This window comes from Camelus ferus, chromosome 17, assembly GCF_009834535.1.
Source record: "Camelus ferus isolate YT-003-E chromosome 17, BCGSAC_Cfer_1.0, whole genome shotgun sequence".
Taxonomy (NCBI): domain Eukaryota; kingdom Metazoa; phylum Chordata; class Mammalia; order Artiodactyla; family Camelidae; genus Camelus; species Camelus ferus.
Window position 1 is genome coordinate 23,713,086 of NC_045712.1, and position 25,500 is coordinate 23,738,585.

General features: G+C 53.9%; 1 protein-coding gene across 6 annotated transcripts in view; it reads right to left on the reverse strand.

The window, feature by feature from the left end:
* The window catches only part of GLYCTK (glycerate kinase), a 29,586-nt gene extending 8,226 nt beyond the window's left edge, over positions 1-21,360 (reverse strand). Inside the window, exons 1-5 of one of the 6 annotated variants that reach the window (XM_032458358.1) lie at positions 21,225-21,360; positions 17,042-17,457; positions 16,649-16,800; positions 15,857-16,032; positions 12,592-15,538 (exon numbers count right to left, since the gene is read on the reverse strand). In XM_032458358.1, coding sequence (XP_032314249.1) covers positions 14,672-15,538; positions 15,857-16,032; positions 16,649-16,800; positions 17,042-17,418 — 1,572 coding nt within the window. In that variant the 5' untranslated portion in view covers positions 17,419-17,457; positions 21,225-21,360 and the 3' untranslated portion in view covers positions 12,592-14,671. Of the gene's footprint in view, positions 1-12,591; positions 15,539-15,856; positions 16,033-16,648; positions 16,801-17,041; positions 17,805-18,506; positions 18,623-18,990; positions 19,009-19,552; positions 19,617-21,224 lie in introns of those variants that run through there. The other 5 variants (XM_032458356.1, XM_032458359.1, XM_032458357.1 and 2 more) reach the window with 5 other exon arrangements.
* Between the last annotated feature and the right edge of the window lie 4,140 nt (positions 21,361-25,500).

The following is a 25,500-nucleotide window of genomic DNA, read 5'->3' on the forward strand; positions in this document are numbered from 1 at the left end:
TGTGCCTCATTTTCCCACCTGTGAATGACCACTCCTTCCCTCTGCTGCACTGTGGCTCTGGGAGGCAAAGGAGCATGGCTGAACCAGAGTGTGTTAACTCCCCTGTACAAATGGGGAAACTGAGGCACAGAGTCAAGCTGGGCCTTGGCCTGGATCATGCCATGGTGAGAGAGAGGCAGAGCTGAGCCTACCCAGGACCCAGGACCTCAAGCCATCAGACCCCAAATCAAACAGCAAATTGAGCCCACAGTCATCCCTCCTCCAGACACCCCCATGGTAAGGAGCCTAGCCACAGGGACTGGGCAGGGCTGGGAGCAGGCTGTGGTGGCCCCACCAGCTGTGTGACTGTGTGCAAGTTCCTTCTCTTGGAGCCCAGTCTGTAAAATCAAGGTAAGTCTAGAGTAATGGGGAGCCCTCCCACCCACAGCTGGGGTGAGAATGAAGTCAGGCACCCTCTGCACAAAGCTGACTCCCTGCCAACCTCACAAACACCTCACATCCTCCACTTCCCTGCATCACCGTGGCACACCTAGAGGACTCAGCATTCCCACATGGCCACCGTGCCACCCTGCTCTGAGCCTTGGCACCTGTGGTCCCTCCCCTGTGGCACTCTCCCTGCTCACACTGGAATCCGGAAGTCCCGAGTCACCAGGAGCTGGAGAGCATGACCGCTGATGTCAATTCTATAGAAATCCTCTAGAGACAAGCTCTGATGTTCAACCCTGAAGCAGAAGCAGAGTGTGCTCCTGGGATGTGGATAAGGCTCTGGGGATGGGACAGCACAGAGGATGGGAGCAGGACAGCTTCAGAGACTAGGCTGCAGCACCTCTTCTCCTTCCTTCCTGGGCTGGCCCTTCTGATCTTTGAGGGGAGTCAGGGGTTCCTGCAAGACTCTGTCCTAGGCTCACCACCCCAGTCTCTTGGGAGGAGTCTGGGCACCTCGACAATGATCAGCACAACCTCGAGGATTTCGAGTGAGCTCTGCAGGGTCTGCCACCTTCCATGGGATCCAGGGCTCTGCAAGCCCCTCAGGCTCAGGACAGACCCTCACCACCAGGTCTGGTGGGTCTGGTGGTGTGCCCGAGACCCCTCCAGGCAGACACCTCAGTCAGGGTGGGTCTGTGTCCTGCCTTCTCAGCCACCACTGGTCCCCCTGATTGAGAGACCTGAGAAGCAGAGGGCCACTGGGGAGGAGCTTGGGCTCCCCTGCAGTGAACACTGAGCAGAGAACGATTCAATACAGCAGGGCTGGCCCCACATCTCAAAACGGCTCAGCCATCTCAAGAAAATGTCACTTCCTCTTCCCATGCACACCCTCCTCTGGTATTAGCTCTGCACCTGCACTGGAGGTGAGAGGGGATGGCAGTGGGGTCTGTGACCTGAGGCCATCAGGTGAGTTCCAGGACCTGGGCTGAAGCTGTGCCACTGGGCAGCCCACGCCAGGAGGAGGACAGTGTCCATCTCTGTCGTTACTCATTGTTAGGGGTTAGGAACCCATCATGAAGGAATTAGTATGTGTTGTGAGGTTTACACACATCATGTCATGTAATCCTCACACCAGTCCATCAGAATGGAAACAGAATCCCTGTCCAAAGCACATGAGTCCCTAAGGTGTCAATCCCAGCCCCACCCCAGCCCTGGAGGGTGCAGAGAAGGTAACACCTCTTAGGTAGGGGTTGAAGGATGGAGGGGGACACACCACCCAGAACCGTCCTCCTGCTGCCCCATCTTCAGGAGTGGCTTCCACTTTCCAAGGTATGTTTCTAGTGAGAAGGTTCAGAGGACCAGGGGCAGGGCACAGGTGGAAACACAAGACTGAGAGTGAATACCCCGAATTTTGCATCCCAGGCACCTCACGTGCATCGTCCTAGTCCCAGCCCTGTGGGGACATTTCAGAGCACAGCTCCACTCCCAAAGCCCCTCCCTAGGCAGCTGACAGCCCTTCTTTCCCCACTCCTTACCCCCAACCAGTGCACCCAGTCCCATCAGTTCTACTCTTAAATATCCCTCAAATTCATCCACTTCTCTCCAGATCCACAGCCATAGCCCTGGCCACCTTCTCCTTGGCCTCCCAGCCATCAGCCAGCAGCTTCCTACTTAGAAGTAGGAAGTTCCTACTACCTAGCAGCCCTGCTTAGACCCCTCCATATGGCCCATCTCGGTCCTCCCTAGTCTGGCCCCACCTTCTCCCCACTCGGCACCTGGTGCTGCCTTCTGGTCAGAGGGAGGCCCTTTTAGTTCACACACACACCCAGTGCCTGCCCGCTCCACACCTGGATCATGTTCACTGCAGCTCAGACATCTTTCCTCCCAGGTTTGAGTTAAGCACTCCTGTGCTCCCATAGCCACAACACAACTGTGTGGCCATGAGCATTAACGTGTCTGCCTCCTCAGAGAGACCAAAGGCACCATGGGGAAGCGTCCAAACTGTCTCGAGATCCTTGTGTCCCCAGCCCTGGCTGCTGCCTTGCAGAGAAGAGATGCCCAGTGAGCAACAGCTGAATGGTGAATGAATGAGAGTGTGGCCAAGGCTAGGAGGGCCGTTCTACATAGGCAGGTCCTCCAGGTCTGCTGGGTGTAGAAGCTGAGGCAGGAAGTGGGCTGAGGGAGATGCCCAGGGCAGAAGACTGAACCAGCAGGTCCTCTGCGGAGGCCCCGGATTTGTGTGGCCCCAGTCCTGCCCTGAACTGCGAAGAAGGGGCATTTCTAAGAGCCACATATCTGCCAGAAAGGGACAGGAATTGGGGCTTCAAGCCAAATGGAGAGGGTGATTTAGATGGATTCCTAGAGGTCTCACCCACTGCCTCTGAGTCACATATTACCTTTCAGCAAAGCTACTTGACAGTCCTCCTGGGGACCACCATGGTATGAGGGAATCCAAAGGACCAGCCACTGTGCACCCACTCTGCTCAGCCGAGGGGAGGATGCCTGTTGGTGGCTTTGTACAATCCCGCCCCCGATCCCTGTGTAGAAAGCAAGCAAGTTTGCAAGTGCAGGTTTCCCTGTGCTTGGCTGACCTTGAACCTCTGGCTACTGCTCTATGTGGGTGGCCCCCAGTCAGCCCGGCGGCTTGTATCCCTCCCAGCTCAGTAGCAGCCCCTTGAACTCCCTGGCGGGCTTCCAGGCCTTGGAGGAAGCCACTGCCTTTGCCACCATCATTACTGCTGCCACCATGGCTGCAGCAAAAACACAATTACAGTGAACAGCCGCTGCCTCACTTGAGCCTCGCCAGCCACACCTGGAACTAATTAACTTAATTAGGCCTTAATGAGCTACACTGGTCGGAAGGCCTATTTTTACTTAATTATCCCCTAATGTGCTTGGCATGGAGGAGCGCGGTATCAGGAGGATGGCTTTAGCGGTGGCAGCCGCTACCTCTTCTCCCTGCAGAAGGGATGCCCAGGAGTGATGCCTGTCTGCTGGGAGTGGGCCCCAAAGAGCCGAGATTCTGGGGGAGGTAGGGCCACAGACCACACCTGTGGGGACAGCGTCCCTCCTGCAGCCTCATCCTTCTGGCTGCCCTGCCTCAGCTGGGGCTGAAGCCATCCCAGCCCCGCCTCAGCCCAAGCAATCGTCCTGTTCAGATCTGCATCACACCTGCATGACACTGTTCTCGCTCTCCTGTCCCCCTCAACTAGAGTAGAATTTCCACCAGGGCAAAGATTTCATCTGTCTTGGTCCCGACTGAATCCCCAGCCTAGAACACCATCTGCCTGGCACACAGTAGGGACTTCTTGTTGAATGAATATTGGGAGATTGCTTTGACTCTTGCACAAACAGCCAGCCCCGCCCTCAAGTTCCCCAGAGTCCCCAAACACCTCACACCTGAGACTGACATCCCCTCATCCCACTCTGGCCTCCCAGAGTACCACTGTGAGCAGAGGCTGAAGTACATCCTCTGTGGACTGAAATCCCTGCATGTCCCAGGCCCTACAGGTGCTATGTCTCCTGACCAGTGAGGAAGAGTTGGGACCTCTCCCTGTTTGAAGCTGGCTCTTCCTGGCCTTGTCTCTGCCTACCTTTTGGAGGATACTCCTTGGGCCTGGGTCTGTCTGAACCCTGAGGCCAGGAGCCCCTGGTGGTGGTGACCCTCATCTCTGCCTGCCCGATGTTCCCCATCTAGCCCCAGTAGCCAGGCCCAAGGTGCTTGGCCCATAGTCCGTGATTAGCAAACAAGTAGGCCTCACCATGACCGTATGGCTCTAGACCTAGGGAGGGGCTTGGATGAGTACAGAGTACAGCCAACTGGGGGTATTGCCTATAAGATGGGGCCCCAGTAAGTGGGAAGGTCTGGGATGGCCCCCAGAGCCCAGGCCTCCCAGACAGGATACTCCAGTTCAGAAATGAGAGAGTCCCACTGGAATTGCCAGTCAGAGCTGTCTCCCTAGGGGAACTGACCCCCTGGCAGGGCATGGGTGGGACATAAAGAGGGGGACAACTATGACAACACAATCTGGAGGGAGGGGAGACAGATGTCATGTGTTTTGGGTCCCACCTCCCTAAGGAATCTGGACAGTCCCAGGATTTTAGACTCTTCCTTCAGGCAGGGAAACTTGAGGCCTGAAGGAGAGCATCTGTCCAGTCAACCCAGCCAGGCAGGGAGTGGAGTTCCTGGGGCCTGACTTCGGTTCTAACAGCACCCCTTGGAGGCCCTGGAGCCTTGGCTTCCCCTTGCGCACAGTGGTGGCACCGACTCCCATCCTCCCTCACTTCCCTGCCCACCTGCCCAGGAAATGTGTGAGGCTCACTGAGAGGAAGGCTGTGGATGGTCTTGGTACGGTCAGGGCCCTGCCTCCTGGCCTTGTGGAAGGCAGGGGGTGGGGAGGGCAGAGGAGGCTGAGGGAACAGGACTCTGGGATTCCCTGCCCCCTCCCAGGGAAAGGAGCGATGGGCAGGAGACCTCCCTGAAGCTGGAGGTGAGGTACCTGGGCTTGAGGAGTGTCTAGCCACATTGGGCTGCCTCTTGGGTCAGCACTGCCATGATCGGTTCTAACGCCTCCCTTGCCTCAAGCCTCAGTTCCCCTCCAAGGACACTGAAGATGATAATCCAAGTCCTTCTAGTTTGTGGCCTCGAAGGGCCACTGTGAGGGGCCAACAGGCCAGTGCCTCTCCTGAGCAGCAAAGCCCTGAAGAGAGAAGAGATAGCCCGCTAATGTTGGCATTTCAGGCAGAGAACCTGGGGGCAGAGGGTCCTAGACTGTCCAGGCCCCCAATCTCAGCCACCCCAGCCAAGCCCTGGTTGTGGGAGACGGCAATACCCATCTGTGACGGAAGAGGCTTGGTCAGGGACACCAGCAGCCCTGGAAACGGCCTTTCTGTCCCCACTGACTCTCCTTCGTAGATAGTCTGTTGGTTGCTGGCAGCCACTCCACACACACACAGCGGCCGCTGCCTGGCCGCCTCCCTCCCAAGCAGAGGCAGCTGCTGCGGCCTCCATGCTGGAACCAAAATTGAATGAGCATTTTCACAATGTCGCCTCCCGCTGACGGCTCCTAATTGCATGTTGAAGCCATTCCATAGAGCCCAACTTATACTAATTATGTCATTACCCTAATTAAGTAAATACTGTATGTGCTAATTGGCTGAAATCTCTTCGAGGGGAGGGCAGGGGAGGAGGAGGCCTATGTGCCCTGGGCTTTCACATGGATGGGCTGGTGGGCAGCAAATTTGAAGCAGCGGGGCATTCCTCCCTCAGTTCAGCAGGTCATGCGGTCACCGAAGTGGGGTTCTGGGAGAACCCTCAACCACTGCCTTGGTCAGTCTTGCCCATGCTCCTGGAAAGAAGCGGAATGGGCTAGACAGGTAGTCAGAGACCCCAACTGGGGGCTGCCTTTGCCCTGACAAGGCTGGTGGTCTTGAACAACCTTCTTCCTCTTTCCAGCGGGTCACCTTGCCCACCCCCAACCTCAGCCAGCCCAGAGCCTATGGAATCTCAAATATACAGGGCACAGGGGCATCAGAGGGACTCAACATCCAGATAGGACTAACCAAGCCACCGTCATCCATCTATGGGATGTCAGTTACCAGTTACATGCTTGGCCTGGGGCAGCAGGAGGGAGAAAGGTGGATGACCAAACAAAGCCCTAGGTTCAGGGAACAGCAGCAGTGTGAGCCAGCAAAGGAATAAACATGCTGGCACCTGAGGTAGAAGGCAATCTAAATCTGGAAGGCTTCCTGGAGGAGGAAGATCTCACCTATGAGAGAAAGAGATAGGAAGTTGGGGCGTCAGAGCTCAGATCATCTTTCAAAGTGTGATTTTTTTTTTAATGCCAGACTTCCTATTTATTTTTTTAATGGAGGTACTGGGGATTGAACCCAGGACCTCAAGCACACTTAGCATGTGCTCTACCACTGAGCTACACCCCACCCCCCAATTCCAGACTTCTTAATCATAACCTTCAGGTGGCAGTTGGGAGGGATAAGAAAGCAGTCACCTGAAGGAGGGCCCCCAGATGGGACTCCAACCCATTTGGGGGCACTAGGGAACACAGAAGGAATGCCAGCCCTGTGTCAGGGACAATCATTTCAGCCTCATTATGACCAGAGCCCTCATCTTGCCCTCTCTAAGCTGATCACCATGGACCAGCTGTCAAGCGGGGCCTCCATCCCTTCCCTCTCAGTAGGGAGGATCCCAAAGGCAAGAGTTCGATGCCTCGGCACTGGGGCTGGGCCTACAAGCAGCTGGGTCTTCTGAGCCACTCAGGGACAGGCAGTGCCCAGTCTCTTGAGCAGGCCCAGGTGCCGCAGTGTGGGCATCCCTGTTCTCCCAGCTCTACCCCCCCGCACCCCGCCTGCTGCCACCTCCATAGACATATGCTGCGGCTCCACACCCGGAAAACACCACATGCTCGCTTTGGTGGGCAACTGCGCCCTGCATCTCAGGCTGGAGGAGAGATTTAACGAGGACTCGGGCCCTAGCCCTGGATTGGCCCAGCTCCCAAGAGGGCCTCGGCCAAACCCCTCCAATCCCCAGGCCTCAAGGCTCCCAATAGATGATGTCCACTCTTTCACTGCCTGTCCCAGGCCCTCATTCACTCCACACAACATGGTCTGGACTCCCCTAGGCTAGCTCCAGGAGACAGAAACAGATAAGAAATCATTCTTTTAGCCATAACACTCATAACTTCCTCTCAAATGGCTCAGGAAAAATGTTATGGATGCACACACAGAGAACAAATACATATCTAGGGAAGGGAAGCAAGTGAGGCAAAATTAATAACAGTTGATAATGGCTAGAGGGTATCTGAGTGTGTTACACTATTCTTATTCTGACAACTCTTCTGTGAGTTTGCACTTATTTATAAATAAGTAAAAGGAAGGAAGGAAGGGAGGAAGGAAGGTCCCTTTCTTTTATGGGATTCCAGGCTACTAGAAGAGGCAGCTAGACCAGGGCAGCCGAGTTGATATGTCCCTCCTTGGTGGGGCCAGGAGGGCTTCCCCAAGGAGGTGAAGGGAATTTGGCTAAGATTCTAAGGGTATCTAGCTCTTCTGACCCTTCTATGCAGGGTGGGATGGGGGCTGACTCTGCCCCATTCCCTGTCACAGCTTTAGGCAAGCTCCCTCCCCTTTTCCTGCTCTCCAGAAAATGTTGGTTCTCTGGACTTTCTATAAGGAGTCTTCAGTGGGACAACAGGGGGAACTTCCCTTGGACAGAAGGTTTAGGAGGGCCTCCTGTGCCTCTGAGCAAGAGAGGAGACTGGAGCAGCCCCAGGCGCTGTGCCTAGGACTAGAGAGGGATGGGACAGCTCTAGTCAAGGCCACCCTACCTCCCCTGCCCCCATAGCAATAACAGACTGGTGCCCCTGCAGCCCAAGTTGACTTCCCTGGTGCCCTTGCCTGTCACAGCAGCACTTGGCAGCAGGAGGGTAGCAGCAGGGAAGTGGTTCATTATTCTATCCTTCATTAGGTCTGCATTAGGCAGCCCAAGAACCATGTGGTATGGAAAGGGAGGCCTCTGCTTTAGACAGGCCTGTTAAGGGGCTGCAGCTCTGGACCCGCCCTTTGCAGCCTCCTTCCCACCTCATCCTCTCCCCTGCTTCCGCACTCCCTTTATCCTTATTCCTCACCCTCCCCATCATGCCTACCATCCTCCCCATTCCCTTGGGGACCCCAGTACTCTTCCCTAAAAGGGGACTTCCACTATGTAGTTCTCAGTCCAGGCTTTGGATCCCATCAACCACCCCCTCCCCCAGATACAGTGACACCAGCATCCTGACATGTGGTCAGTCACGGCAGAATGAAGGGGACCCCTGCCCACTCTCACGCCTCATCCCCTCTCCTTGACCTCAGGCTGCGACTTCAGAGCCTGGACCACCTCAGAATGGATCTGCCCTCCATTCAGGAGACTGTCCAGGATGCTCCAGACTGCGGCACCCAGAGGTCAGCAGGGGCCGGTTCCTCCATTCGGACACCTTTGTTCTTCTCCCGCCTTTGTCCCTGGCCCATCCTCCCAGCCAGCCCACAGCCCAGCGCCTTACCCGTCGCCTGGCTGCTCACCTCTCCCTCCCATTCCCCTTCGTGGCCTTTTACCCACTCAAGTAGTGAAGCCTGGCATGGGACAGGGGTGGGGCCCCTCTGCCCACCAGCCCAGCCCCTGCAGCCCTCCTCTCACACCGCTCCCTCTCCTGCCCACGCCCCTCTCACTTGCCCACGTCCCGCCCCTCTAACAATCTCTTCTCTCTTGGTCTAGCCCCCTCACCTCCTCTGCCCCCGCCCCATTTCCTCTTCCCTCTTTCCTTGGCCCATCAGTCCCTGGAAGTCAGGCTCTCTCTCTCTACACGGTCTCCTCCCCTCCCCTCTTCTCTCTCATCCTCTCCCTTCTCTTCCCCCTCTAGTCTCCACTCCTTCGCCTGTTCACTCACCCTCTCTCCCTCTCCCGCTGCCCCCCTCTCTCTCCCCCACCTCTTTGTTTCAGCTGAGAACCGGCTCCTCGGGACAGTTCTCACACTGCAGTGCCTCTGGTGAGGAGACAGCGCCACCGAGGTGAGCTGGGGGATCGGGGCACCGCCAGGCGCGGGCAGCCGGAGCTCTGGGGGGCGGGCAGATGGGCAGAGGGGGCAGCCCAGCCTGCCGCTTCTCTGCCCAGGGCAGTAAGACCAGCAGTCGGAGTGCCAGCTTCAGATTCCCGGTGGTCAGCTGGAGCAGAGGACAGAGGGGCAGCCAGTTGGCTGCAGGGGGCAAAGCTAGCCGGAGGGTGGCAGGCTCTGTCCCTGCCCTGGTGCCTGGCTTCTCTGGGTGGCCCTGGGCTGAGGGGGACCCAACTGGGTGGGAGGGGGCTGGGCTGCCCAGAACAGCCATCCTGAAGGTCTGAGCGCATACCCAGTCCGAGAGCCCAGGGCTGGGACCTTGCCTCTGGCTGGTCTGTGGCTGCGAGGTTGCCGGGTGGCAGCAGTGGCACTGTCCATCGGGCTGTGACCCCACAAGTGCCAGTGCCTGGGGGGGGTGTGGTTGCTATTCAGGGATGTGCTGGACTGCTTCCACTGCTCAGGTGGGGGTGTGAGCAGAGGAGAGATCTGCCCCCTGCTACAGCCTGGCTGCTTTCATCCCAAGCTACTGACCAGACCCCACAGAGCCACATGGGGGAGGGGCACATCTCCCTCCCCTAAGGGTCTCTGATCAGCTCCCCCCAGATAGGGCTCCAGGATAGCTTTACCCAGGGCTGCAAACAGTAGGGATCCGGGTCTGAGCCCAGATGTTGCTGTGGTCAGCTTCTTGGGGTGAACAGAGCAAGAGAGGGAGGAATGCCTTGGGTGGGGGGCAGCAGGGAGAGAACAGCTGAAGACAGAGCCCTGGCTCTTGAATGAGACTACAACTGTGATTACTGGAGATGACCCAGGGATACACCGAGATGATGTTGGGCAGGTGGGTGGGAGTCAATGGAAGGGGCAGAAGCCAGTGCCAGGGGCTCCGCCCCCTTCTCAGCCGGAGCTGGGGATGGAGAGATTGGGCTGGATGGGGACAGGGTGTGCTACTCACACTTCCCCGGAAAGGTGAGCAGGGAGGCTCTGCTGGAGAAGGGGCAGGAAAGGCCAGGAGTGTGGGGGAGACTGAGGGGGAAATTCCCAATGGGGTGCATCTTGGGGGCCAGCCCCTGGCATTACAGCTAGGGCAGAGTCAGATCCTACAGCTCCCTGAACCCCCAGGGAGCCAGCAGTGGACAAGATCATGGTGGGTAGTGATCCCATGAGGCAGAGCTACTAAGGGGCATGTGTCCCCCTAGGACTGGGCAGATGGGGCACTTGCATCTGGGGGCCAACTCTTCCTGGCCCTCTTCCGTGACTAGAGTCTCCACATCTGAGCTGGCAACAACCCTTCCCAGATGGAGTAACATGTACAGAGAGGGGGAATCAGAGCTGTGGGCATCAAGTCTTAGGGGCTGAGGTGATCACCCTGAGCCCACCTCCCACCCCCAGGCTCTACAGGGCAGCCTGAGCCAGGGGAAATGGGAGAGCAGAGCTTCAGGACTGGCCCCCTCACTGCCCAGGGAGGGATCAACCCTCAGACATCCCTGTCTCAGGGAGAAAGCCATCCCTCCTGACCTGAGCACAGATCACCTCAGCTCTGTGGCCCTATCTCTCTGTGGTAGCCAGCCTAGGCCACTGGCTTCCCCACCACTCAGAATGTGTCAGTGCCCCCCCCCCCCATATAACCCCTGTCTTCCCCTAGCACACCTGAATCCTCCCACCCAACTAGGGACTCTTGGGGTCAAGCCAGTTCTCCCCTATCCAGCCTAGGCCTGATCCTGTCCCTCACTTGTAATCCAAATACAGAGGGATCAGGCTGCCCCGCCCACTTTTCTGAGATCAGAGGGGGCTCTCTCCCAGGCTGGGTCAGCTTACTCCAGCTCCAGCTGACTCCCCCACCACTGGCTCTGTGACCTCCCAGGGCATTGTGTACCCCAACAGCCATTAAAAACTCAAGTACCACTCCTGCCAGTGCCAGTCCAGTGCCAGACAGCAAGAGTCACTCACTAGGCCTCAGTCAGTGAGCAATAAGGCCTCATTGACTCAACCCTGGCCCTTCCTGGAAGAGGGGGGCCTCCTTGAGCCAAGAACTCCCTGAGCTTCTCCTTGGAAGAAGTCAACACCTTTCCCTTCCTTCTCTCCCCCTCTGAGCTCCCTTCCACAGAGCTTTCCTACCCACATCCATCTGCTGCCGACACCTCCCCAGAGAGGTGAGCAGAACAAGGATGCTGTCCCCATTAGACAGAGGAGAAAACCAAGGCTTGGAGAAAAGAAGGTGGCAAGGCCAGAATAAGGACCTAGGATGCGACTCCCACTCCAGTGCTCCTTCCAGGTTTTTTAACTGCCACCTTGGTGAGAGCCTACATGAGGGTGGGGTGCCTATGCTCACCAAAGTCCACCAGTGGCCCAGCCTCTTTGTCTCCCAAACTCTCATGCCCTGATGGCATTCCCAGGGGCAGAGGGGCTGAGTGACTTGCAGGGACGTTTAAGCCAGGGCTTCCAGCCTTCGTTCCAAAGTGGGCATCTAAAGGGTCACCTGGTCTGGCTGAAGGCTGCCGGGATAAGGCTGCTGAGCACCAGGCAGAGGGGAGGTGGAGAGAGATTCCTGAGCCTGGTGATGCACCTCCCTCCCACCTGGGGCACCTCCTGCACCTCCTTGAAGGTCCCCAGCCCCCGCCCTATGGTAAGGAAGGCCACAGCATCAAAGTCCTAAGACAGCCTCATGGTACCCCTCCTTGCTAGGAAACCTCAGGGGCCTGCCTCTGCTGTCAGTGTGAAATGTGACCCTTTCACCCGGGCACTAGGCCCTCTGCCAATTGGCCTCAACTAGCCTTTATGGCCTCCATGCCAAACTTGCCTCACTATCTCCCCAACATCCTAACCACACCAAACTGTGTGTGTCCCCCACCCCAGGGTGGAGCAGAACACAGCTCAGAGGCCCACTTAGTGATTGGTTGTGGGTTGAACTGGATACACACATGCCCACACATGTTCCCCTGTGCATACACACACATACAGATGTGTATACAGATGCACACACCTTTGTGCAGAAGCCCACCATTCAACCACACGTGGCTTTCTGCCAAATCACACACACAATGGAGCTATTAAATCTGAGCCAGAAGGGACTGACAAATCTGTTCTGTGGACCCCTACAGAGGCCAAGTGTGGTCATGTCACCATCCCCAGGCCCTTGGCAGGGCAGCAGGGAGGCAGGATTAGATCCCTGGCTCTGGCTGAACCCCTGCAGGGTCCCAGGGTCTCTGAGCCCCAGAGGGTAGGCAGAGGATGATCAAGGTCTCAACCAGGTTCTCATTCTGGCTCTGTGGCAGACTTGCTGTGCAGCCCCAGACAAGCCACCTTCTCTCTCTGTTTCACCAACTATCAAACAAAGGGTTTGGGATTAGCAGACACCTAAGGGCTGGCCAGGCCCACTGCCCAGCTGCTCTCAATTCACACCAAGCACAGAGAATGGAAGGGCCTGTGTAGGCAGCAGCAGTTTGGGGCAGGCACCCTAATTGGTGAAAGCCTCCCCCACGCCAGGGAAAGCTTCTGGGGATGGAGACGAAGTGGGTGTGAGGGCAGCAGGAACCCGAGCCGGGAGAGACAGAAGCCAGGAGCCATGGGATGAGAGCAATTATCATGACCCATAGTTGACACTGACGGAGCAAATAATAAGTCCTATTAAACACTCACCACATAGGCTTTATCTAGACTGCAGCCAAATATATGCTTTCTCACCTTGGGGTTACCAAATGAGCAAGTCTAATGGGTTAGGCCCAATCCAGCCTCTTGCCTCCCAGACCCCACAAACAAGAGGCACAGGGCAGGGGCCAAGGTGGCACAGGAGCCTCCAGCAAGACCCACACACTCAACCCCTCAGCGGGCATAGAAGGAGCCAGGTGCACAGGGAGCAGCACAGCCCCCGTGCTGAGGGTCTATGCACCCCCCTCCCAGTATGCCCACACACACCTGCGTGCTCAAGTGCCACCACACACACAGGCACACACTGGGGACACGGCAGATGGGTCCTCGGCCACAGCCCTGGCCCAACTATCCTGCTCTTGCTGGCAACTTGACACCCAGTGCTAATACTCAGGTCCCGAGGGCAAGGACTGAAGCAGGGACAGGGCATATCTAGAGACTGCCAGAGGAGCACCAGGGCACAGGCACAGCCATATGGGGACAGGATCCCTAGGACTACGACCCCTCCCACACCCCCTGCCAGGACAGAAGGAGAGGAAGTGGAGCCCCTGCATCACAGAGAGGTACAAATCCCCCTTTCCTGAACCCCAGAGCCCAGTTCACCCTGCTCACCTTCCTTCCCATCCCCAGCCCACCAGGAACCACCTGTAAGCTGCACTGTCCAGAGCCTGAGTGGAGAAGGGACTCTTCCCAGGGGCAAGGCCTGCCAGCCCTGGTCCAGGGCCTCTCACACTCTCAGAGAAGAGGGCACGGCTGGGGTGGAAGAGTGGGCCAGCAGGAGCAGCCCCAGGCCTCGCTGTTCTCTATGGCTTTTTATTCCTATGTGATTCTACTGCTCACTCATATAGGGATTGGAGCCGTGGCGCACGGCGGGGGCAGCCAGCGGAGGGCTCGGACATTGAGCAAGGAGCCCAAGGAGAACCAAGACAGCGGCCCCTCCCTCTCCCAGCTCAGGCTGCTAGCCTGGCCAAGGGAGTCCCTCATCTGTGGTTCCCCTCCCCACTGGCCTCTCCCTAGCCAGCTAACAGGGGAGAGGGGAGAGGCTGATAGACCCCAACACTGCCCTAACCCACCACCCCAGCACTGGGGACCCCCACCGCAGACTGGCAGCAGGAACTGGACTGTATCCCAGAGAAATGGCTGAAGGACCTGGGAGCATTCAGCCTGGGAAAAGGAAACAAGACCCAGTGTCCTGTGTGGAAAAACAGGGGGGAGCTCAAGCAAAGAAGGTACAGTCTATGGCTAAGGGTTGTCCAGAGACAGAAGGGAGGGACATTGTTGGTGGCAGGCAGTAAGCATGTACCCAGTGAGGCATACGACAGAGATTGGAGAGATCACGGCAGGTGTGTCACAGGGGAGAGTAACAGTTAGATGGGTGGCCAATCCCTCCCGGACCCCACGGAGTGTAGGCCCTAGGCCGTCCTTCCTGGGCTCTCTGCTCACCCACATCAATCATGTCCAGATCCAGGCCCAACCCTCCCAGGCTCTTATTTAAAAGAAACAAAGGTGTGCCCTGCAGAGAAGGGCATAGGGAACTCCTGTGGGGCCCTGGTGATGGGGCTGCTGCCGGACCCCACTCCCCTTCCCTGCAGCTCACTAGTCTTCTCTTTGAGGGAAGATGCACTGAGAACCCACAGTGTGGTCCTTTTTATTTTCAATCCTCTTCACCCCACAGATGAAACAGGCTTAGGAGCTCAGCAGAGGGGCTGCCTGGGAGAGAAGACTGGGAACACCAAATTGGCCCAGGGGCTCATCCTGATCCTCTGGGGTACCTGCTGCCATGGCTGAAAGTAGGGGTGGGAGAGGGCCCACATCTGCCTGCCAGGTTGAGGAACTGGACACAAGCAGAGGCTCTGTTTGGGAGGTATGAGGGCCAACCAAGTAGCCAGGCCCAAGGAGAAGATAGACCCTAAGGCTGGTGAGGCCCTGGGGACCAACCCCACTCTGCCCCAGGATGCTGCCCTGTATGCCCCCTCTAGACTCCCAAAACATGACCCATGCCGTCACCATGGCCACAGAAACAGGAAGTGGACGTCCATGACATTGGTGCCAGTCAGTCCTGTGTGCAGCAGGTGCGCCCCACCCTGGAAGCGGCAGAAGAAGGTATGTGAGTCATTGTGGGCTAGGAAGGCAGCCACATCTAGACCCTCAGTGGCGGCCTGGCTAGCAAGCTCAGGCCTGACCCAGGCCCCGGCTGCCGCTGTGGGCCCATCCTGCCCATCAGTGCCACCACTCAAAAACAGCACATCAACAGGCCCCAGCGGCCATCGTCCCAGCTCTGCTCCAACACGCAGGGCCAGTTCCTGGTTCCGGCCACCCCTGCCTGAGCCCTCCAACTGCACTGTGGGCTCGCCACCAGCCAGCAGGCAGACTGGGCCCTGAGCACATACCACAGCCTCCAGAGCCCCCTTCAGCTGCAGGTCTGGGAGCTGGAGCTGGGCCACCAGCTCCTGGAGTTGTTCATCCTCTTTCACAGAGGCTCCAGCCCCATGCTGGGTGAGGCGGGCTCCAGCCACTCGGGCCAGCAGCCCATAGAACTGGGCTACACTTTTCACGTCGCCCTGTATGGCTGTGCTCAGCACCACAGCCCTGTATCCCAGGGCCTCAGCCTGCTTCTGAGCCTCAGCCAGCGCCAGTGCATTGGAGCCAATGATCACATTGAGTACGTGACCACAGGTGTGTGGCCTGTGGGGGTCAGAGTCAGCCTGAGCCAGCACAGTCTTCACGGAACGTGGCAGGGAAGCACGAAGGCCGTAGCGGTTAAGGATGTACAGACAATCTTGCACGTTGTGGACACTGGCCACAGTGGGGCCGCTGGCAATCACCTCCACAGGGTCCCCCACCACGTCTGACAGAATCAGGCTCACCACCTGGAGAAGGGTCGCAGAGGCAAGGCTCGGTCCCACCTGGTCCTTGCCCCAGAGCCCACGAGTACAAACTGCTTCCGATCCACACATCCTCACGCCACTCCATGCATTTCCTCACCCACTTCTAACCCCTCTCAAGTGGATGTGCAGAACTTGCCATGTGGACACCCCTTCCCCCTCTCTGAGGTCCCCAACACCCCCAGCTGGCCCTATGGACTCCCATACGAGATCTGTATGCTGTTCTAGGCTTTCATCTCCCTGGCACATGTGGGCCTGGCTCTACCAGCCCAGGGCTGTCTGGGGAAGAAGAAACCCACATACCTGGGCAGGGTAAGCGGCTTGAGCCAGCCCCCCACCCTTGAGCTGGGACAGGGCCTTCCGAATGGTGTTTAGCTCCTGGATGGTGGCTCCACGGGCCGCCAGCAGCTTGGTTAGTGTCTGCTTCTCCTCCAGTGTGACTGGTGGGATGGGGGCAGGCAACAGAGCCGAACCCCCACCTGCAGAGACAGTGAAGATGTCAGGCAGAGGGGATGGGATGGCAAAGGACGTCTCCACCCAGGGAAGCAGACAGACATTGCCCACATTAGGGAAACGGAGGCTAGAAAGGTGTGGTTAGGGTGCCCCCGTGTGGACATACAGTGAATGCGCGCACAGTCACCACAACCTGGGCACCTGAGGTTGTCCCCTGCCTTGGGATAGCCCGTATCCCAGCAGACACTGGAAGAACTATTCCTTTAGGACTTAGAATAGGGGGAAGACCAGGAGGAGTCAGCGGAGGGACAGAGAGGAGGCTCTGAGGGAGCTGGAGTCTGGGGTTCTAGCCCCAGGTGACAATGGTGCAGACAACAGTAACAGCATACACACTTTCCCTGCAAGGCCCTGAGTGAGGTGCTCCCTATGCATCCTCTCACAGTTACCTGACAAGGTCAAAGGGAGGACCCCCACAGCTCAGGGGAGGCCAGACAACTGGCCCAGGGCCATCCAGGACTCAGGCATCCAGACTCCTTATGACCTCCCTTGCTCTGTAATGTTGGGGGCTCAGACCAATAATTTCTTGCTGACCTGACATGTGGAACCCCTCCAAACTTTCCTGAGCCAATCTGGCACCCACACCTGAGATGAGCACAAGCAGCAGGTCATCAGCTGTGAGACCTTCAGCCAGCTGCCGGATGGCCAGCGCCGCCCGCAGCGCATCTCGGTCTGGCAGGTTGCCCTCTGCACCCTCAAATACCTGGATGCGGCTGTGTGGCTTCAACAGCATCTCCCTGAGGGGAGAGAGAAGAGAGAACAAGAAATGGGGTGGGCTCACCCTCCCACCTGATTTCCCAGATGTACAAGTAAAGGAGACATGAACAAGGAGGCCCAGTGACACCCACCCAGGAGCCAGGCCAGACTCAGAAGAAAAGGGAAACTGGTGAAGGAGGGAAGCCCGGACCCAGCCTGAGCCAGACCCAGGTTCCCCCCCCCCAGATGGACAGTGGGGAGCAGCCCCCCCAGGCTCCTTACTGCTTGCCAGCACACTCCATGGCAGCACGGATCCCCTTGGGAACGCTGATCACGCCCTGCACGAGGTGCTGGCCCAGTAGCTCCTCAGCTGCAGCTGCCATGCCCAGCACAGCCTTGCCAAAGCCCACCAGGTAGAGGTTTTGCTGCAGCTGAAAGCTCCGGTCCCGCACCTTCAGCTGCCCAGTATCAGGGTCCAAGGACAGCGCCCGCTGCAACAGGGGGCCCGGCAGCATAGCACGCACAGTGCTCTCAAACAGCTGCCGCACCTGCTCTGCCAGGGCCATGCTACTGGCCAGCCTGGCCAACGGGCCCCTCCAGAGGAGCAGGCGCAACGGGGCTTGGGCCAAGTGACGCAGGATCTGTAGGGCTGTAGCCATGCCCCAATGCTGTCAGCACCACCCAGCATCCATGGCTGCCTAGGGGAGAGAAAGCACCAGTGAGATCGTTGCAAGGCCAGAGACAGGAGGCTCCCTGCAGCCACAGCTCTGAGGACTCAGGGCCAGTGGACCCCACAGCTGCTGCTGCAAGAATAGGCCATCTGCCAGTCTAAGAAGATGTCCTAAGGCCCACAGCTGCCTGATCTCACTCCAGTCTTCAGAGCCCAGGCCTGCCACCCAACCACATCCTCCTCTTCTGCAGGCCACATGCCAGCCCTCTGGACACTCTGCCCTGAATCCAAAGGTTCTGTTAGCTGAGCCCTCCTCCTAGATCACCCACTTTGGCTGAGAGTTAATCATTCACAGAGGGAGCAATTACTACCAATAGTCTCCCACTCCTCCCCTTTCCCACCCACTGTACTTCTGAGCACTCATCCAAGGCAATGCCCCTTTCTGATACTCCTTCCTTGCCTCTTTACCAATTCTGTTGCTAGGAGGCTGCCAGCTGTCCCACCAACTGACCCCAAGCCTAGTCAGTGACCTCCAGCCTGCTCTATTTCATTAGCTCATGAGACTGGGTTGGGAGCCTGGGAAGGATAGGTCTGTATAGGGAGGCTGTAGGTTTGCAAGGACACTGACAGGCAGGCCCAAAGCAGATCCTCAGGACATACAGCCTAAGAATCCCAGCACTCAGGGCCAGTCCAGCAAGAGGTTCAGGTTCAAATCAGAAGTGGCAGCAAAGTCTGGCGCATAGCAGAATCTTGTTGAAGTCCCAATCTGCAGGACAGACTTCCACCTACACAGCCAGACCCAGCCCTGCCAAGAACATGCCTTTTGGCTCTGACATAACAAGTCTTGGGTCATACTATCCACGTGGGTGAGAGAGCCAAGTGGCTGGAGCAGGCAAAGGTCAGGCTCCCACAGGTGATGCCAAATAATCATTTTCAAATAATCATTTGCCAAATAATCACCGGACAGGATAAAAGCTAAAGAAGACTTGAAGTGAAGGTCAAGAGACTGTAGAGTTTAGGGGCAATAAAGCCCCAAAGAGTTCATCTCTAGAAAGGCATTACTTTAATAATGCCCACCATAAATGCTGCCAGCTGGCTGCATTAGCAAGTGTGGACAGAGCAGGGGACAGAGGATGGGAATCAGGCTCCAAATCGACCACAGGGACAGCTCCATTCCTCTCACTGGGCCTCATATGCAAAAGGAGAGGCAAGATGAGATTAAGACTAGTACTTGCCCCTTGACATCCCTCAGCTCTCTGAAGCGCCACTAGTTAACACTGAAAACCTGGACCCCAAGCGTCACTTTTTCCCACACTCAAAAAACCCTGGCAACTTCTAGCCTTCAGTCACTTAGCCTGCAAGGAGCTCAGCTTTCTCATACAAGAAATCCAACTGTGCCCAACTCCAGCTGTTAAAGTGAATACAGAGGGCGCCGCCAAGGGGGCTCAAAATGTGCCCAGCTGTGGCCACAGGCCCCAGGGGCTGGCCTATTAGGCTTGAAGCTAAAAGCGTCTTAGTATCTAGCAAGAGCTGATTTTGACAGCCTGGGCGAACTTTTTACCTGTTTCCCTTACGAATAAAGGCCTAGAGGATTCCAGCGTTGCTAATGGATATCAGAGCCCAAGGCAGGGGGCGCCCAAGCCTAACACAGCCAGATAAAATACAGGACGTCCAGTTAAATTTGAATTTCAGATAAACGAGGAATTTTACAATGTAAGTATGTTCCGTAAATATTTACGACATACCTATACTAAAAAATTGTTTTTTATCTGAAATTCAGATTTAACTGGACGCCCTGTATTTTTATTTGCTATATCCAGCAAATTTACTTGTAACACCATCTCTCCTAAATTCCCAAGAGCTCCGGCGCGAAAGCCAGAAATTCTGAGAAGACCCGCCTTCACTCCGCCCCGCCACCAAGCGGGGCTGGAGCCCTTTCCTAACTTCGCCTGCCCGCCCAGCCTCGGAAGTGACGTCACCCTGGGCCGGGGCCTCAGGCCTTCGTTGGGGAAATGGGTGCCGCGTAATATTTGGTGGTGACCCTAGAAATAAGGGCCCTCTGCCACCTTGGCCCGCCGTGGCCAGGCCCATTGCTTCCAGAGGCCGTCGCGGTGCTGACTTACCGCCTTACGACTCCGGGCCGCGGCTTCCCGCCCCGGAGACCGGAAGTACTCGCGGGTGGGCGGGGTGGAACCCGGAAGTGGGTGGGTGGGTGTGGCTGGGGCGACCCGAGCGAGCTGCAGTGGGGAGCGGGAGGTGGGACGAGGGCATTGGCTCCGCCCTGACTGCCGAGAGAACTGGGTAGGGCCACCTCCAGGCCTCAGTGTCTACATCTCTAGAAGGGAATGATAATCCTCGCCTCACCGATTGCTCTAATGCATCCTCTTCTTTATTCTGTACGGTCCAGTCAGTCAGCAAATATATTCTGACCTCCTAGTTAGGTGCTAGGCACTGGACTAAGCGGGCTGAGAATCCGTATTTCCCCACAACCCACCCCTCCTGGAGCCAGATTAAGTTATCCCCGGCCCTCCTCACCGCTGTAATCCCAGAACTCACTGGTGTTCCCCTCCTTCCCCTTTGGGCGACCAAATCACAACTCTGAGTCAGCAAGAGAGATAAAGTCCGTGATTCTCCAACACACTAGCTGCGTGTAACCTCTAATGACCCCGTACTTCCCACACTGTCCCCGCTTTCACCATGAGCCCAGCTGATGCCTAACCACATTCAAAAGGCAAATCCTGACCAGACTCAAAGACACAGAAGAGTACATTGTTTCTACTGATGTTTTCTTGGGGATATGGCGGAGGGAGTAACATCACTAATAACACAGCAGACTTTCTAAAAATCTAAAAATATATTTCTTCCCACCCACTCCCTTTACTAGATTCCACATCTCTCCATAAGACTCAAAACCACGCCCTGCTCTTGTTAGGAGCTCCCGCTCCCCTCTTCCTAGCAGTCTCCTGTATTTTTCTTTCACTTTATAATATAGGACCTTCTGTTCCCTATCAGCTCGTCCAAAACGCTTCCCCATCCCATCATCAAAACCAAGGAAACTTCAGGAGGATCTGCCCTCTTTAGGTGTAGAGAGATTGTAACTACATAAAATTTCAGTTTTTCCCTACTTATAGAAAGCTGTCTTCATGCATCCATCCATGCATATTTATTAATTCCTCCAACATTCAACAGGCATTTCCTGAGTGCATCCTATGTGGGTCAAATGTTCTAGCTGCTGGGATGAGTAAGAGGTGGTTACTTTTAGTTGGGAAACTTACTCTGCTTTTGTAATTACATTCCCACACTGCTGGGGGTGGGGGGAGCGGGGTGTGGTGTAAATTTAAGCACCTCTCGTTATTTAGTCCCAGAGGCTTATAAACAGACACTATTTACTGTGCCAGTGCTGTCCTTTCAGACTGTTAGCAGGAGACTGATTATATCCATTTTTTTTAACCCCCATCCCACCCTACAGCTACTCACTCACAAGATGCAGTTAACAACAAGGTTTAAATGCCCACTGGACTATGAGATCCTGGAAGGTGGTAACTTGGTCTAATTAATATTTGTATTTCCACTGCCTTGCATAGGACCAGGCACAAATACAAGGTGGAATTTGTTTGTTTAATGAATTAATAAGAGAACAGTGAAATGCTCAGCTGCAAAGTGCTGCAGACGGTAGGTAGAAAGGATTTTTCAAAAGGGAAAGAGATGATGGTGAGTGAAAGTAGAAGGCTTCACAGAGCAGTGGGATTTGGGTCTAAAAAAACAATTAATGCTCATCAAAATACTTATACATACCTTGATAGTAGGCATTGATAGAAGGGCCAACTGGCATCCTTCAAAGTGCAACAACCCCCATTCCTGGGCTCTCAGATGTCTGCCTGCAATCCTTCAACAGATAAAGTACATTCTTTACTGGGAATGTTTGCCCTAACAAACTAATAGCCCTAGGTAATGCCTAATCTCACAATAGCTCAGGCTGATTTGTTTCAGCCCACGTCTCCACCTTACTAGAATCATAAACCTCACTGTCCCTTCATGGCCCCTTAACTTCTTACCTCATCTACAAACAATCAAAAATTTATGCGCAAGCTGATCACGCAGTCCCCAGCCCATTGTGGTCACCAACTCCTCCCCCCTATAAAAGACCTCAGAGCTCATGCAGGGTCCTCTCCTCTGTGTGGCCCGCTCTTGTCTAGGACAGTGTAACCTAATAAACTTCTTTACTATGCTCCTCCTTCGTCTTTGGTAAATTCTCTTACCTCCCATGATACTGTCCCGCCTTGTCCCCTGACAGGCATGATATGTTTACAGTCTTAAGTGTACTTTGGCAATAAGTATCAATGTCAAAATGTGACAGGCAATTTCAGTCTAAGGAAATAATTAGTTATGTGGACAAAGATGGTGTAAGGGAGGAAAATCCTTTTTCTTCTATTCTCTTAGGTTCATTGACTGAGACCCTACAAATTAAACTGACAAATGATCAATTAACAAGAAAATAAGGTTTATTTCATGTGAATAGGAAGGGTCTCCCAGAAATGAAGTCAAAACCCCAAAGAAATGATTAAGTCTGAGAGTTTATATACTATTTTTAAAACAAAGAGTGATAAATTTTGGAGATGTGACAAAAGAAGTTTGAACTTCTCAGGGCAGTAAATTGTGGGAAAGTAAATAAATGGGGAAACTAATGGGAGATAAGGATTGCTGTAGTAATATTTGTTTGTAGAGATTCATCTCAGCCTTGGCTCCCCGTCTCCTGGTATGGGGAAGGTGTCTTTCTCATGAAAAAAAGCCCCCCCAAAACTGAATTCCCTTACCCAGTTAATGATTAATCTCTCTATCCAAAACTTTATTCCTTTTCTTGTCCCCTTTGACCACAATCTTTGCTAACTGAACACTAATCAACCAAAGTTTGATGGCTAAAATGGCTGCTGTTGAGAACATTATTGATGTACTCAAACTGCCATTGTAGATATTATCATTGCCTTGCAAACTCAGGTTGTTTCTCCAGGGCAAGACGAGTGAACAGGACCCTGAGCCATGGACCACCTGACTAGAGAATCATAAACCGGAGACATCCTGACTCTGGAATCTACAATTAAGAAACGCCACATTTACGTCCCAAGAGGATGATTAATCCCAGCTTCTTTGTTCTTTCCCTTGAAAAACACCCCCAACTCAAAGACCAAGTTGGAGTGAATCTGAGACCTGACTCCCATTCCTATGCTTGGTACCCTGCAAATAAACCCTTACTTTGCTGCAAACACCTTCTGTCAGAGTTGGGCTTTCTGCCCCACAGGCACACAAGCCCTTACTCCATACACTCACAAGAAATGAATGTCCTGCTTTTCAGTAGAAAGGAGAAGGGCAGGGAGCCCTTCCTGCATCTGCTGTCTCTCATATTCCTTCAGCTCAGAATGATCCTTATGCCAAAGTGGCATGTTTAGAAGTGGCACATTCTTTTTTTTTTTTTTTTTTTAATTTGAAAAATTTCAGGCAGGTAATTTTATTTATATATTTATTTTTTTAATAAAGGTACTGGGGATTGAACCCAGGACCTCGTTCATGCTAAGAACTCACTCTACTACTGAGCCATACCCTCCCCACTAGGGGTGGCATATTCTGATCCCCTTTGATAGACATGAAGAGATATTCAGCCCAGAGAGTTTATGACTATAAAGCAATCTCAACATCCATTGATAACAGAATTTATACAAATAAGTTATAGTACTTCTAAACAGATGTTAAAAAATAATATAAATTCTAATATTATTAAGGCTACATACATGCTACCTTTCGTAGCATGACTATTTTATGACTAAAAAGACTATTGAAAAGGCCATTTAAGTAGAATTTCAGCCTTCCTCATTATTCAAGCAGGCTGAAGGAGAGAAGGCTATGGATTGGGGTATATTAGTTACACTCTGTTGGAAGAGGGTTTACTAAATTGATTCCTTCAGGTTAAGCTTTCACTTAAATGTTTCCTTTTAGAGCAGAGGAGGAGGTCATTCTTGGCTGATGTTGAGCAGTCAGTGACCAGGGAAAGTTGGTAATAATGGCCCCCATCCCCAGTAATGGTGCTGAATATCTTGACTTCATCATGGATAAAGTAGTTGGTACCTGTAAGTCTGAAATCTTCCCCCACCACACACAAGCTCAAGAGGGTCACCAGGGATAGTGAATGGTGCAAATTTGGAGACTAGTGCTCAATCTTGGGCTTTCTGACCTGGAGCTTTGCTGTTAATAAATCCTGCTTCTTGAGGAACCTGATCACAGATAATGTGCTGTCATTTGAGGTTTCAAATGCCTGCAGAAATTTGAGGTGTTCGTCCCTGTTGTCAGCACAGCAGAGCCAGCAGTCATACCTCTAAAGTACCTGCTCCTCTATTGACATTTGTCCTGTTGTCCTCCAACCTTAAAACGTGGTGGTGGTTAACAGTGTCGTGGAAGTGCTGTGGGTCATTTCTGGGTACTTCATTGCCCAAGTAAGACCTTCCTGAGCATTTTTTCCCTTGGACCGGAAAACTGGCAACATTCAAGATGGTGACTTCTTTGCCACCCTGAGACCTGAGTGACTCTGATGGGACGAGCCACCCTGCCAAACCACAAAGAACTTGTACTGAAACTGGAAAAAAAACCTTTGATGTTTAAAGCCACTAAGATATGGGGTTTGAGTTATTGCACCCTAACCTAGCCTATCCTGGTTGATATGCTCACTTTATCCTATTGAAACTTAGTTTCAGAAATCAAAACTTGCATCTCAGAAGTTTGACCTACTCTTGCTGATGTCAGATCATTTGGAAAATGTTAGTTCTCATTGGCATTCAACTTGCCAGATATACCAACACACTTCAGGTTACCCACTGTCCACCCTTGCACATTTTTTCATAAGGTATGTGGACAAAGAATGTCGCTTGCCATATCAGTAAACAAAGGATGTTGCAACCATCAAACTGTCAGCCATTGCAGCCAACCCCCCCACCACACCCCACACTGTGCACCCAGAAGAGATGGAGGTGGGGACAGGATACTGGCCTAGACAGTTAAGGTGCATATCAAAGGAATGATTTCAATGAGCCCAGATTCTTGCATCTTTCCAAACATAGAAAAGTGCTACATTCATTAACTTGAGATGTCTAGTTTTCTTTAATTAACCATAATCTTTTGATGCTTGATTATTTGGGGGGTTTGTTTGTTTTTGCATAAACTCCTCCCTTACCTCTTTACAACAGCCCCTCAGAGGTACCTGAGAGCCTGTTTCCCGAGATTAAGTCCTCAGTATGTCCACTGCATACAATATAATTCTCAACTTTTAGGTTGCATGTTTTTTTTTCAGTCAATAAGTATATAACAATATTGAAGAGATCAAGATCATTTTGCTATTTGTATTCAAAAACTCAGGAGAGTCTTGTGCACTAATCAATACCACAAAGCAGGAGCACAAAGCAGAAAGCAGCTTTCACAAGGAGAAATTTTTTTGCGTTAGTCTTGGATTACAGAGGTGGAGCAAATTTTTATTCCATCAGTTCATGTGTCTTCTGGGGTCCCCTTCCTTTACTGTATTTTAATTGTGACTGGACAGATACAAATGATAGTAAGAATTCAGGACCAGCAGGAAACGTAATACTGATTTAGAACCAAAAATAAAAACAGTGACTATGAAAATAAAGCAGTGATTTTTTTTTTTATGCAAAACCTAAGATAGTCAGATGGTGTCAGTCATCACCTCCAAACTGGAGACAGCTCCCTTCCCAGACAGGGCACTCCTGGTCTCTGTGGCCTCCCTCCATTTGTCCTTGACATCCTGGACCTTGGTGCTCAGCCCCCTCTTCCTTACCATTCAGCCCTTAATGCCTCACAGAGTTTGCACCAAGGAGTGGAAGAGCTCTCTTGGGGGCTGCCAGGGTCGGCTCTGCAGTGCGCTTTTATTTTTTACTTTTTAAATGGAGGTACTGAGGATAGAATCCAGGCCTCTGGGCATGCTAAGCACGGGCTTTACCATTGAGCTATTACTCACCCACCCCCGCAAAGAGCTTTTAGGAGCCTGCTCTTCCATCTCGCCTCCGCTCTCCTC